Below are 15,358 nucleotides of genomic sequence, written 5' to 3' on the forward strand. Positions count from 1 at the left end.
ATTAACTGTAAAAATAAGAGTGGATACTAGTTCTCAAACACAGACATGTATCTAAGCATTGTGTATTCAGGCTTTCTCCTTGTTAACAATAAGATCTCCAAAAATTCATCTTGATTACAGCCATGCCAGTGATGGTGGTAAAGGAAGTCGGGAGGCAAGATTTAATGGAAATGTTCCAGGGATAATAATACTTGCCGGTGTCTTCATCCCCGGCGCGTTTTGCAGGGGACACGGCCCTCGGCGCAGCCGCCATCTTGGAAAAGGCTGAGATCTCGCGAGATTTCGCGAGATCTCGGCTAACTTCAGGAGGCTTTGGCCTGCCTGATGACGTGTCCAGAGCGGAGCCTGCCATCCCTATAAAAGGGCTGGGCAGGCTCGAAAACCTCCTTTTCGCCCTGGACTCATCAAGCGAACACCCACCCGCCCTCCCTATCTTTCAGTGTGCCACTGAGGGTCGCCCTAGGGGGCCGAATAGGAATTTTTGGCGGTCGTGGCATTTGCTACGACCGTTTTTTCGCCTATTCCACACTGCGGCAACGGATAGGTGGTTAGGGGGTGCTTCACCCCTGTTTAGGCTAATTGGCTTACCTTTGGTCATTTCGGTAGGCAGGTTAGGGGCGGAAAACTGGGTGGTGGTTTAGCAACTGTGTGTTCTCCGTTGGGCATCTTTGGGGATGATTGACAGGTTCTCTCCAAAGACTTGTGGTTTGAGCGACCTGAGCAATTGGGGGGAACCTGTCTTTGGGTCCCGCCCATTTACTTCCCCTTGTAGGGGTTAGCAGGTGGGACCTCCCACATGCAAGTGCATGGCAGTGACTCAGCATGGAGCTACGCCCATAAGTTGCCCCGGAGGTTTTTCTGAAGTCATTTTCCGCCCTGGAAGCAATTGTTTGGCCCTGCCGGTCCTTGTTAGGGTTATAGTTAATTATGCTAATTTATGCTAATTTATTTAATTAAATTATGCAAATTTAATTAATAAAAATGACCCAGTTTAAATCCAGCTCTTGTGTCTGTGTCGTTACTCCGCCTCTTCTGCAATATCCATACAAGGTTAATGAGTTATCTACACAGCATAAATCGTGAATGAAGGATCCACACTTGTCTGTAGAGGAGAATTATCCTGATTTCAAAAGGTCCCTATTACACTTTGCAAATCCTGGCTCTGATAGTACTTTCTGAAATCTGTTTGGGTACAATTATTCAGGATGGGTATAGCTGTAATACTGAAAAAGATGTACCGTATTTTTCGCTCCATAAGACGCAGTTTTTTTCCTCCCAAAGTAGGATGAAAAATCAGCCACGTCTTATGGAGCGAAGATGCAGGCAGGGAGGGGGGGGAGGCGCTGGAGCAGAGGGGGGGTGCGGCGATATACTCATCTGGAGACCGCCGCCTCTGTCGCCGCCTCTCCTCTTCCCAACCCCGAAGAGAGCCGTGCCTTTCGGCCTCCGGAAGTGCTGGGCCGGGGGACGCCTCCACCGCGCAGGTTTAGGAGGCGGAGCGGCACCGGAGGAGCATTGGCGGTTCCGAGCCTTTGGGAAGGCTACGGGAATCGCTTCAGGAGGCGGGGAGGTCTCGAAGCACCGTTCACCGTGTCTTCGCCTCCGAGCGCCGCCTCCGCCCGGCTGAAAACAAAACGGCTCCAAAAGTCAGCCGGGCTCCCGGGAGGCGGTGCGCGACTGTTTCCTCTTCGCTGCAGAGCCACACGGAGGCAAAGACACGGTGCCCGGCCACGCTCCGCCTCCCGGGAGCCCAGCCGATTTTTGGAGCCGTTTTGTTTTCAGCTGGGCTCCCGGGAGGCGGAGCGTGGCCGGGCACCGTGTCTTCGCCTCCGCGCGCCGCCTCCGCCCAGCCGAAAACAAAACGGCTCCAAAAGTCGGCCGGGCTCCCGGGAGGCGGTGCGCGACTGTTTCCTCTTCGCTGCAGAGCTGCTGGGCAGAGGCGAAGACAACGGCACCCTCCACTCTCTCTCCCTCTCTCTCTCTCTCTTTTTCTCTCTGTTGCCGGCATGGTGAATGAGAGAGAAAGAGAGAGAGAAAGAAAGGAGGGGAGAAAGAATGAGAAAGAAAGCGAGAAAGTAAGCAAGAGAGAAAGACAGGGAAAGAAAGCAAGAGAAAGAGAAAGAGAGGGGGGAAGAAGGGGGAGGGAAAGACATAGAGGGAGGGAAGGAGGGAGAGAGAAAGAACAAAAAAGAGGGAGGAAGGAAGAGAGAAAGGAAGAGGGATGGAGAGAAAGGGAATGAAAGATGAAGGAAGGGAGAGAGAAAGGGGGAGGGAGAGATAGAAAGGAGGGAGAAGGGGGTAGTTAGGGAGAGGGAAAAGGAAGGGCTTGGAGAAAGGCAGGGGGAAAGAAAGATAGAAAGGAAAGAGGGAGGGAGGGAGAGATAGAAAGGAAAAAGGGAGGGAGGAAAGAGGGAGGGAGAGATAGAAAGGAAAGAGGGAGGGAGAGATAGAAAGGAAAGAGGGAGGGAAAGATAGAAAGAAAAGAGGGAGGGAGAGATAGAAAGGAAAGTGGGAGGGAGGAAAGAGGGAGGAAGACATAGAAAGGATAGAATTATGGATGCAAGAACTTGCTCATGTGTGATAGCTACTTTTTGGCTCAAAATATTTTTGTTCTATTTTCCTCCTCTAAAATCTAGGTGCGTCTTATCAGCGGGTGCGTCTTATAGAGCGAAAAATACGCTACTTTACATCTGGGGCAATCTTGTGTAATTGCACCAAAATATTTTTGTTGTTATTGTTATTTGTTATGCTGGTTTGTCATATTTTTTATTCTGCTGTTCTGAAATAATTGAATTCACTCACCTCTTCACTTCCCATTCTGAAAATCATTTTCAACAATGTGTGCAGAATTCAAAATCATTGATAATAATTTTAAAGGAAAAAAAATGACATGTGTTTTTGACAAATGAAAATAACCTGATGGTCACAGCTAAATGCGTGCATTATATCTGACCATGCTTCCCCATAAAAGGACCTTTCTCTACCTTCCCTTGATGAAGGTGAAATTGATATGGAAAAGCAAGAACAGATACAGAAACAGTCAATTCTTGAAAGCACAGAATTTAGAAACAGAGATGAGTCAGTATACTTCGATGTCCATTAATTAATTTAGGAAAAATTAAGGATTTTGAAGAATTTTCTCCATGTGTTGTGTTTGCATCTGCCATATCTTCTACTCAATTTCCTAGAATATCAATACAGGGAACTGTGGAGTTGCAAAATAAGGATGAGTCTTCCAGTAAAGCTGCTACTTGAAGGAAGGAGAAGAGGGGAAGAATATGGAAAGAGACACTCCGGGGACAAAAGAAACACATCTAATTACAGTGAATCTTTTTGCCATACAAATTACTTTAGAGTTTGTCCAATATTCTATTTTCTGCAATATCCTCTCTCCCATCAAGAGTTATGGACCAAAAATACACAGTAAAAGAAAGCCATTAGCCTGTTAATGGAAGGCAATGAAATTGAAGGTTACTAAATTTAACAGATATCTTTTTTTTAGCTCTCCAGCTTTCTTTCTTTTTTCTTACATTAACAATATTGCAGTGAGATCAAAGCAGTCTTTATTCCTTTAATGTTCATATGTTTCAGAAGGAACAGATTAAAACTGAAAACAGAATCAGATTTAAACTGTACAAAGACAGACAATTTTGTTTTGGTACTCGGACAAGAACATTGACAGTGGTTTTGGTTTTCGTTTTTTACAATTTCTTTTGTGGCACATGGATCCATTAATGTTGACTCTTGAATATACTGAAACTAAGTGCAGTAACATTTCTGTCCAAAATGAGAAGAATTGCTTAATGATACACAATTAGCGATTGGCATGCAAGGTTATTTGGGTTATAAGAGCAAATGCATACTTGCTTTTCAATAAAAGGTACTTACACACTACCTAGATGACAACCTGAAATAAATATATTGATGTCAAACGTTTGCAATTGTATTTCATTGGATCAATACGTTTCCTTTCGTTATATTACTTTCATTCTGTAAAAAACCCCTCAAATCCCTTAATTTATGTATACGGTATATACATATCCTCTATAATTTTACTTGAAATATGAACATTCCTTTTTTTTAAAAAAAAAAATAGTTTTCGACTCTTCTGCTACAAAATCTGTTTGCTAAACAATCCCCACCATTTCTTTCAAAGAAAATCTTAATAAATATGAAAAAACATCATGAAAACACTGCTCAGACCAATGCAAATTGAAATTAAATTGGTCCAATCAATAGGGTCATAGATGCTGCAGCCAGATTGTCCTCACATTCTGTTAACATACAATTGAACAAACTACAACTAAACTTATCCCATTCGTGTGAATTTTTAAAATATGGAAATAAACTCATGAATCGTATATATCACAACTTTTTATGGTAAATGTTAAGACTTTGGAAATTTAATCAAGGATAATTATGTATTTTTATTAATTGAATATTTAAATTATTAAATTGATGTTTTCTATTTTTTCCCAATTTTGTTTTTTTCCCATTAAGATAATCAGAAATAGTGCAATGATATTAACAAAATGATTTTTGAATCAGTGGAATTCCTTGTTTGCAATAAAAAAGATAAATAAATAAATAAATAATCCCACTGATTCAAAAATCAATTGCTTTTAATTTCTTTCACTGGTTAGGATTATATTATATTAACCAAAAAAAAAGTATTAAAATGGAAAACCTCATATTCTCCCTGAGATTTGTATATTAATTATTTGAAAATTTGTCCCCAATTTTCTTCAATTGATTATTTGCCACTGAGAGACATTTATTTAAAATGGGCGGTCATTTATTTTTTTTTTCTAAATAAATAAAATATCATGTTCTGAAATCTCACAGAAAAAAATGGAATTGGAAATTCAAATTCTCAAAAATGGTAAATTGAGTGCTATTTCTATGTTCCTAGACAAGAAGAAACAAATAAGGCATAATTCTATAGCATTATAAATATTTTCAGACTTTACACTGCTAGACAATGTGCACTGGAGAACTTTGACATAAAATCTTGGCTGCTGGTTATCTACTCACATGTGACTGTTGAATTATTTAGCTTCAATTACAACATTTTTGCAAATAGAAATATTAAATGTCAAATCAGTCAATATAGTTTACAAATCTTACAATTACACAAAGACTGAACAAAATAAATCTTTTCCACATGTATTAGAATTGAAAGTATAATGAACTTTTTAATAAAAAGCTAATGGGAAACTGTTATACCTGATTTTCGCCATAGAAAAATAAGACCAATCCATTTAGAATGAATGACTAACTACAGGTAAAATTTGGGATTAATGATTAAGATTAGGATTAAATAATCCCATTATGATTATTTTATCACATTATAGAACCTAATTTTATAACTGTATAAAAATATAGTGGCTAAATACAAATTATATGAATTCACAAATTTATAGATAAATTTTGATCATTTTGGAAAAAAATAAATATTATTTATTTATCATATTATATATTATAGCAACACTATATTTCTGGCAGAGGATTACATATCATTAAACCATTAATTATAAGTAATGATAATTAAGTTAAGTAATTTAACCAACTAATATTAAGTTAAATAATAATGAAGCCTGTAATTACCATGGACATAACGTATCTTTATGACCAATTTTTATTGCCCTGCAGGTTAATTCCCATGTTGGAAGGTCATTGACCATGCACATAGCAGCAGGCATCCATTCATTGGTTTGCATGAATGATTTTCTAGATATCAAATTACAAAATCAGTGCTGAGTTATGTATCTTAGAATCAAAATGAGAGTCCAGGGACCTCTGTCTATGAATAATTAAAATAGATATTCTTTGGGTGGAAGGGATTCCTCAAAATTGTTTCTTGATTGTATTTCAGTGTGTGATGAAATAGTTAAAGGTGTAATACATCTAATAATAAAACTACTTCCCTAAAAAAGTCATCGAGGAATAGAATCATAAATAAAATCAATTAAAATCATTACCAATCATTAGATCACCATAACAAACCAGTTATCTTGCATTTTTGCCAAACATACAATACATGTATAACTTCAATTGCAGTTGTTATCAATAAAATGTTATATTTTTCCCTAATATAATATAACCTCAGTCTAAGTCCCAGCATAGCAAGGCTATTTTATTTCAATCTACTTTGTGAAGAAGAATGATGATAACAGGTTCTTATGAGAAAATTAACAACAACATCAACTTCTTACAATTAATTCTGGGGAAAAGGCACTCTGAAAGTATTATAATTGTATGGAATATTTATTGCTTAAAGTAATATTTGATTACCTAATGAAAGATGGAACAAAATAGCTACATTAGTTATTACTTAATAAAGAATTAAGCAATATGCATCCTAGGCAAAAATTCATACCATAACTAAAATCTGTTTTTATTTGTTAAAAATGAAACAAATGATAACATTAAATTGGAGAACCTGTGAAACCCTCATTTTTTGAAATTACAGAGTCTTCGGAGAGGGGCGGCATACAAATCTAATAAATTGAATTGAATTGAATAATTGTTAATTTATTAACATTGAAATGGAAATGTCCAATTATGCTACAATAGTTGATGAAAGATCAGAATAAACAACCCTGAAGATGTTGTTAGATTCTGACTATCAATAATGGTAGAGATCAGAAACCACTACAGTACTTTACAGTGGTCAGTAAAGAATCCTGAAGGCTCTTCTGCATATAAAATGCCATGGAATGAAGCTGATTTATAGATCTGAAGAAAATGATTAAGAGTTTTTTAGATTCTGACATCCATGAGATCCTATCAACAATCCTAAAGATCAGAAAGTTATTGTCCAATTAGAGGGTCTTGCATTCCTCATGCCTTATCACAATATAGATATGCAGTTTATTACAGATGCACAGATAGACACTGTTGTGAGCGTTCCTCATCCACCTCTGGCAATATCAGAGGATGAGCCAAGTCCCTCTGGATAACCTGGGCCTATGGGGTTACCAGCTGATGCAGAGAGTGAGAGTGAGGAAGAAATAGACCTGGATGAACCTGAGGAACCACCACAGGGAGCAGATATGGTCAATGGGGGATTGGTTTTAGTCAGATGATGAAGAAGACATTAGAGTGGATAAGCAAATATTAGATGCTAGATTCAGGAGGTTACAAAGCAGACAACAACATTTGTATGGTAAAAGAAAATAATTTTGTAACCTTAACTCTAGGGGGTTTGCTGACCACTCCCAGCAGGCATAAAAGGAAAGATCTTGGGAAATTCTGGGTAGGGTTTCAATGTTGATTCATGGACGCTGTATTAGAGCTGGGGTGCTCAAAAATGATTTCTGCTTTGCAAAAGTTCTTTATTAGACGCTGCATGCCTGTTAGGAATTAGTGAGCTGAATTTTATCCTCTATGATTCATTCCCTTTCTTATCTCGCTGGAATGCAATTAGGCTGAAGCCTAGCGCCTTTCCAAGAGGCTTATCTGATAACTTCGCAGCAGAGAAAAATATTACCTGAACATTTTAAAAAACTGCTTTCTGCCCATAATGCTGCTTTTTCAAATAAAGAGTGTAATTCAAAGCTAAAATAGTGTGTTTTAGCCATTTGCTTTAATCTGAAAAGCCCGGGATAGAACAGAAACTTGACTCCAATCTAAATATTGTCTGCTTTGATCTTAATTGTACAACAAAAACACTTTACTGTGTGAAAATTATAAGTCTGAAGGAATCCAGTGACTTCACAAAAACCCTGGAGAATCTTGCAGGATTTTACTTTATATTGGTCAGTAAAGAATCCTGAATGTTTTTCAGCATATAGAATTTCATGGCATGAAGATTCATAGATTTGAAAAAAATGGTTCAGCCAATATACAATGGAGAATAAGTTCTTGCTTCCTACCGTGCTATAATGAAAGGAGCAAAAATCAGAAACTCTCTCTCTCTCTCATTGTCTCTCTCTCTCTCTCTCTCTCTGTGTAACGGATACCAAGTAGGCATGTTTGTCATCTCATTTTATTAAACACATATGAAGCAGTATGGAAGATGAATTCATATATTATACTTGGACCTTAGCAGTAAAGATAACTAGCCAAATAAAGATGTTGCTTCTCCTCCTGTTGTAACAATTTAGATTGATATGCCAACAAGAAAGTTACCTTATTTTCTTAAAACTGACAGACATTATCATCAGGGAATCCCTTATCCATCTACAGATGTTCTCAGCATACGATTAAATGATGACAGTAATATACTGCAGCAAACAATCCTATTATAAAACTTTCCCCCATAAATCTCCAGGAATCAAGTAGTAAATGGCATAGAGGTTCAGGATTTATAACATGGAATGAGAGTTAGAAACCAAATTCACGTTACCACTTTCTACACTGAGATCTTTCTACTGAGTAAGAACAATTTTATGGTTGGAACATTAGCACAGGGTTTTCCATTCAGCCATGTCAGATAGACAATTCTATCCTTGAACTGCATTCTGAATGGGGGCATGTTTATTTTCTTTTCAGAAGAATATTATGTTATTATATCTGAGCAAAGGTAATTTTGGAAACAGATAAATTTGCAACAGGTTTGAAGGATCAATGCAAAAATAAAATGATTGAAACCAAATGGTTTTTTTAAATGTAGTGTAGAAACAGCAATACAAATTAACTGAAAATTATTGTGCCGTTCTCTTGTTTAACAGTTTCAAAAGAAAATAATAATGACATGGAAGTATTCTCATAGAAAGGGTAGCTTATGCTGACCTCAAATTAATAAGTAAGTACTTATGAATAAATAAGTACTTTATTAAAAAGTTCAAAATCTATCAGTTAAAATATACTTGACAACTGTACTTGTATGGCATATCAAGTAATTCAATTATAATAATATGTCAACTAAATGGGAGGGAGGGAGGAACAAAGGAAGGAAGGAGTCCTTGTTATAGGATTGTCAGAGAGTGTTGTATTAGATCCATATATAGTTATCTCTAAATCATTACAGAACAATTCAATACCGTTCATTTCTTTTTGTAAATGAAGATATTATTTGATATCAGAAAGATCTATGAGGAAAATATAAATATATTTACATAGAACCTTATGCTTGGCTGTTCATTCCTTACAATTTATTTTCTGAGAAGGGATAAACTTTTTCAATGCTTGAGGTGGATTTAAATAGGGGAAATCAGGGATGCAAGAGTTTTTGAGCAATGACGTTTGCAAAAGATGTAAAATCAGGAAGGCTGAAGTGTTGACTGATGCGTTGAGGACAAAAACATGGCAATTTTAATGAAAGTTAATTCTGGGTGGGTGTGGGTGTCACATTAATATGTAAAAGTATAGTATTCATTTGGGGGGGGTCTGTGTGTGTGTGTGAGAGAGAGAGAGAGAGACAGGGGGAAGAGACAGGGAGAGAGAAAGAGATGCAACCTCAGATAATAAATATCATAATTATGATTCTAAATTATCAGAGTGCATATTTTTTTAATCAAAGGTGATATTTTTTTTATTCACACCACTTTTTTAATTTTAAAAAAAGACCTAGCATAAATCTATCTTCCTCCCTCTCTCCTATTCTATTTATATATCTATTTATATATAAATTATATATATATATTTATATATCTATTTATAGATAAATTATATATATATCAATAAAATTAACTGCCTTGGAAATGACCCTGGGTTGGGCCGAGAGGCAAATAAGGAGCTGTGATGTTCCTTCAACACACCAGGGTGATTCGACACAAAAATATGTAACCCTTCCCTGGTGCAGAGCTGAAGGGATTGGATACTGTAGCCTAGAGGATAATTCTCTGCCTTACAAGGCAAAGGTTGCAGGTTCAAGTCCCAGTGGGTCTGGCTAGCTGATGAGGCCAAAATAAGGCCAAAATAGATCTATCCTAGTCTCCCGTTAATTTTCAAATTCAGCAAAAAAACTGTTATATATATATACATATATACATACATACATACATACATACATACATACACACACACATACACACACACACACACACACACACACACACACACACACACACATATATATATATATATATATATATATATATATATATATACACACACACACACACACAAAGAAAAAAAGAATGGAGAAAACTATTGCCATTACCTATACCTGTTGCCCTGTATACATGTATCCATACTTTCTATTCCCCATTTTTACCTAAGGGACCATATTCTTTTGATTATAATTCTAAGATCCAACTATTTCTTCCTCCCTTCCAAGCCCAATCATAAATGCACGAAAAAACAAAAAAATCAAGATAGAAATTTATGCTTGAACTGCTATATCTTAAAATAAGAATTACATATTTTGGAATATTTGTACAATGGTTGCTAGTTTTAAATAGAGTTATACAGAACAGTGATAAAGGGTCTTTTTTTAGATGTGGCAATTTTATTTCATAAATTTGTGCAAAAAAAAGAAAAAAGAATGAACTTGTCCAGCCTTTTTTAATGTGAATCCATGGGCACAAGCAGCACACTGGGTACATGTGGAATACCAGTAAGTGAAGAGGATTTAGCATCAGTAGAATTCCACTTTTAAGCTCTACCCGACATAACTCACAAAAGAGGAAAGAAAAGAATCAACACAAGTCTGAGTAATATATCCTTTCATTTTACATTGCTCAGTCTGAATGTTTTCTTATTATTATTCTCAAAATGTGTTAATAAATTCCCAATGTTTTTTCTGGTTTAAGCAATCCAGTTACTGGAAAGAACTGTCTACCGTTGTTCCGATTCACTTGATGCTGGTTTCAGACTTAAACACTTTTTTCCATACATTGTTTTTAACATAAATACTTTCATAAACAAATACAATGAGCGCATAGAACAGTCTGTGTGGAACCTGTGCAAACGTTTTGATCCAGTTCTGAGCACTGACAAAGGAGTCCTGTACAACATTTCTGTATACACCTCTTGAAGCTGTCAGTCAGGGCTTCAGGACCGGACAGAACACAATGTTCACAATGACTCTTATTGTGAAGAAGATTACATTCTAGACTGCCCGCAGTCTGTATTTAGCCAGTGTACTGCAGACTCACATTAATGCAAAACACTTTAGGTATTTTTTTTTTACAGTCAGAAAACCATAGCAGTATGGAAACAATTTAGGCGAAATGTGATACATCTTCCTCTCTTGTGGGATGTCATTGTAGCACACAATTGAGAAAGACCAATAGGAAAAGACTAGACCTGTTCTCCAATGGACACATGCAGATTGCAGCATATATTACCTCACACAAGGGGGATCTTCTCAACCACTGAGATGCTGGGCCATGAAAGCTTCTATAGCTTTGACTGAAAATAGTGAAGCAGTGTAGTTAATACTTGAAATCCACATAATATCCCCATTTTGATGTGTGAAAATGCTTTAGTGTGTAAGGGGGATGAGCATCACTTTAAAAATATGAGCAGAGTCCTGGCCCAATAATAGTACCTCCCTTATATTTGCACATAACGAAAACAGTACCTCAAACTATAGAATTTATGGATCAGATACCCTGATTCTCATCCAACAGGTTGATGTGCAATTAAGCCTGACCTCATATGGCCATGCCTTAAGAAGAATAGTTATGTGCATTTAGAATAGATCATGTAGTTTATGTAATCACATTTTAGCAGGTGTCAATATGCTGTCACATATCAAAAGTGTCACTAGGTTGTCCAGTGTTTTTACATTTCAAAGGGATGGTGGATATGTAAGCACCATCCTTTACAATAATCCATGCCAAATCCGTATTTAAATAAAGACAAGCTCATGTCTTTGCGGATATGGTTGGATATATTTCATGAAGCTGAAGGAGATCTTGTAGTAGGCTATATTGTATATCAGAATTAAAAGGCATCCAACTTTTATTTGAAATTAATTACCTAAATTGCTGAACACTTAACAGGCAGGCTTTTCAATATATTGTCAGCTGATGATCCCAGAAATGCCCACCTCTCATTCCTCAGCTTTTGTCCACCAGCATTATGCTACATTTAAAAAAAATAGTTCTTGCCTCTTCATTCGTTCCCTTGCAAAAAATGTCGACTTTGTGATTCACTTGTGAGACCTGATGAATTTATTGAGCCTCTTTTCAGCATCTTATTTATTATGTCTTTCCACGTTTTCTTGTACTGGTGTCGTAACAAAGAATAAACAAAGGGATCTGAAACAGCTTTGCTATAGGCCAGACATTTGGAAATAACTCCCCAATGAGCATTGATGGGAACTATTGATGACAATTCTACTAATCTGCGAAGAAAAAAGAGAGAGAGAAAAAATAGTATCAGATAAACATATCAAGCATTTGAATGATATATATTAAAATATAATTCAATAACTCCATCTCTACCAAATTTATAATCACTGGGAAAAGTATGCATAAGAAAGTAACAAATTATTACTGGACATAGATAAAACTATTGCTTGGTTTATGCATGTTTTCCAGTAAATATCTAAGAAATACCTAAGAAATACACCATATATATTTTTTATCAAAATGAAGTTGCATACCTCATTCTTGAAATTATATTAAATTCATTGGATTTATGCAATTACTGGAGACACTTTCAACTGATCTATAGAGAACTGGATTGATTGCAGACTTTTCCCCCAACTGATATTTTTAATAGGTAGGAAAACCTGGCACCATGACCCCATGGCCTTACTATAAGGTCATGAGGTTGTAAGATCTTACTGACCAGTTGGCACATAACTCTGGAATGGGATTTGAAAGTCTGAGACTTTTTATAGTAAGAAAGGCTTTCCAGCAACAAGAAGATTTTAAATTTTTTTTATTATTTTTCTCCACTATACATCCATATATATCCCTTAATTCATAACAAAATATACATAGTTATACATTTCTTCAATAAAACATAAACCGACATCCTAATTAGCACCTTTTATACTTTTATTACCCATCTGTTTTCCCCTTAATGTCATGACAGGCCTGTCGATGATGAATGAGGCCTGGGGATGAAGGGGTCTATCTCTGGGATGGGAGAGGGCTGGAGCATATCGGTCTCGACTGGGAGAGAGGCAGATACGGCAGGAGCTGGGGGGGGGGAGGGTAGGCCACTTGTGGGGAACTAGGACTTTCTGCCTGAAAGCCCCTTATCCAGCTCATCTGGTGATAAGCAAAATCTAGACTCTGGGCTCAGGCTACTGCTGCTCAATGCCAGGTTGGTTTTGAATAAAGCTCTCCTTATCTGAGATATACTCTCAGATGAGGAGGCTGACCTGGCATGTGTGACTGAGACCTGGTTGGGCTCCAAGGGAGTTGTTCCCCTCTCGGAAATGTGCCCATACAGGAGAGACGTGGCAATTGTAGCCTGGAAGACCTTCAATTTACGTACGAAGGCTCCCTGCTTTAAAGATTTATCTTTAAACGTTTTAGCTATCCTTTCCAGTGAAGAGTTTGTGGAGAGTTAATGATCTGGCCTGCTTCAGGATTAACTCTCCTACCCACAGAACACTGTTTGACTAACAGAGTGAATATAAATTTGTTAAATAATTGTTGAGGGGAGCATGAAGAAAGATATTGATCTCCTAGAGACCTTTTGTTTAAATTTTAGTATGAGCTCCTTCTTTCTCTTTCTCCTCTAGCTGAAATGAAGATACTGGCTGTAGTCTAATCCTAAAAGGAATCCCAATAGAAAAATGCAAGGAGAGAGTGGAAAAAAGTGTTATGGGAATGGTAACTTCAAAGAAAAACTAATTCCTCCCTACTCCATTACAGCATTTGATATGAGTTTCCATTCAGATGGAACGTTATAATTTCCTCTTTTTTGGTTAATGTTGACAAATACTCTTTCTGGTGAAATGTGCACACTAAATTTATGAGTTGGAGAGTCTGGTTTTTGAGACAGGAAAAGTTCTCAAGCTCCCATGTCTCACCCCCACTGCACTCTGTCATCAAAGAATGAGTGATGGTATTAGCAGGAACAGAAATCTGCTGCCCTTATGTGATTCTACTGGCCTCACTCCCGAGATCAACATACTTTTTTCCCATCTCAAGGACCAAAGTCTCGCTATCTCTCTCTCCCACCCCCAACACTCCTTTGAATGTCTATGGGGATTCCCAGTTATCCATCTCACACCAGAGGGGCTTTTTCAAGAGGCAACTGGACTTTCTGGTTTGTCTTTGAAAACGTTCAGCTTTTTATCCAAGCAGCTTTGACTGGATGGTGGGAAATGGAAAGATTTATAGTCCTTGCAGACGGGTAGTAATTTGTATTCTTTTAGAGAGTCATTGAGGTCACCTGGAGGTCTATTTGTATGCCCTTTATCACTCTGCATTTAAAAGACAAATGCCATTCTTTTAAAGACCAATTTTGGACAGAGATGTCCGCTAGTTTGAAAGAGAGTTCAAAGAGGCCATCTATGTCAAAATTGAAAAGCTCTCTCTCAACAGACCATGGGGGGGAGGATATTTATTTTATTTATTTTATTTATTTTGTTTATTTATTTATTTTGTCCAATACATAATACACATTGAAGAGAATAGATACGTAATAATATAAATAAAGAAAAGAATAGAAGAAAAGATATAAAAGTATAGGTGAACATATTTGAAAGGAAGAAAAGATAAATGAGATAAGGAGAGTCAATTGGACAGGGGTCGGAAGGCACACTGGTGCACTTATGCATGCCCCTTATTGACCTCTAAAGAACCTGGAAGGTCAATCATGGATAGTCTAAAAATGTTGGGATTTAGGGGTTGACACTACTGAGTCAGGTAATGAGTTCCACGCTTCGACAACTTGGTTGCTGAAGTCATATTTTTTACAGTCAAGTTTGGAGCGGTTAATATTAAATTTGAATCTGTTGCATGCTCTTGTGTTGTTGCGATTGAAGCTGAAGTAGTCATTGATAGGTAGAACGTTGCAGCATATGATCTTGTGGGCAATACTTAGATCGTGTTTTAGGCGATGTAGTGCTAAGCTTTCTAGACCTAGGATTGATAGTCTGCTTTCGTAGGGTATTCTGTTTCGAGTGGAGGAGTGAAGGGCTCTTCTGGTGAAGTATCTTGGACATTTTCAAGAGTGTTGATTTATTTATTTATTTATTTATTTATTAGTTGGACTTGTATGCCGCCCCTCTCCGGAGACTCGGGACGGCGAGATGTGGTATGGGTTCCAGACAGATGAACTGTATTCAAGGATGGGTCTGGCAAAAGTTTTGTAGGCTCTGGTGAGTAGTGTGAGCTGGTCCTGAAGGAATTTTGAAAGATGATGCTTAGTGGTTCGGCTAAAGCTGAAGAAAGATTTTTTAGGAAGTATGCGCAAAGACCATCTGGTCCGACTGATATCTCCAATCTACAACATAGTCCTTTCAACAGTTCCAAGAAGGCTCCACATCCATTTG

General features: G+C 37.3%; 1 protein-coding gene across 1 annotated transcript in view; it reads right to left on the minus strand.

Moving 5' to 3' along the window:
- Positions 1-11,786: 11,786 nt before the first annotated feature.
- GPR26 (G protein-coupled receptor 26) overlaps positions 11,787-15,358 on the minus strand; it is a 34,319-nt gene continuing 30,747 nt past the window's right edge. Inside the window, exon 3 of the mRNA XM_070753996.1 lies at positions 11,787-12,241. Coding sequence (XP_070610097.1) covers positions 12,010-12,241 — 232 coding nt within the window. The 3' untranslated portion in view covers positions 11,787-12,009. The remainder of the gene's footprint in view (positions 12,242-15,358) is intronic.

Source organism: Erythrolamprus reginae, chromosome 5 (assembly GCF_031021105.1).
Source record: "Erythrolamprus reginae isolate rEryReg1 chromosome 5, rEryReg1.hap1, whole genome shotgun sequence".
Lineage (NCBI taxonomy): Eukaryota > Metazoa > Chordata > Lepidosauria > Squamata > Dipsadidae > Erythrolamprus > Erythrolamprus reginae.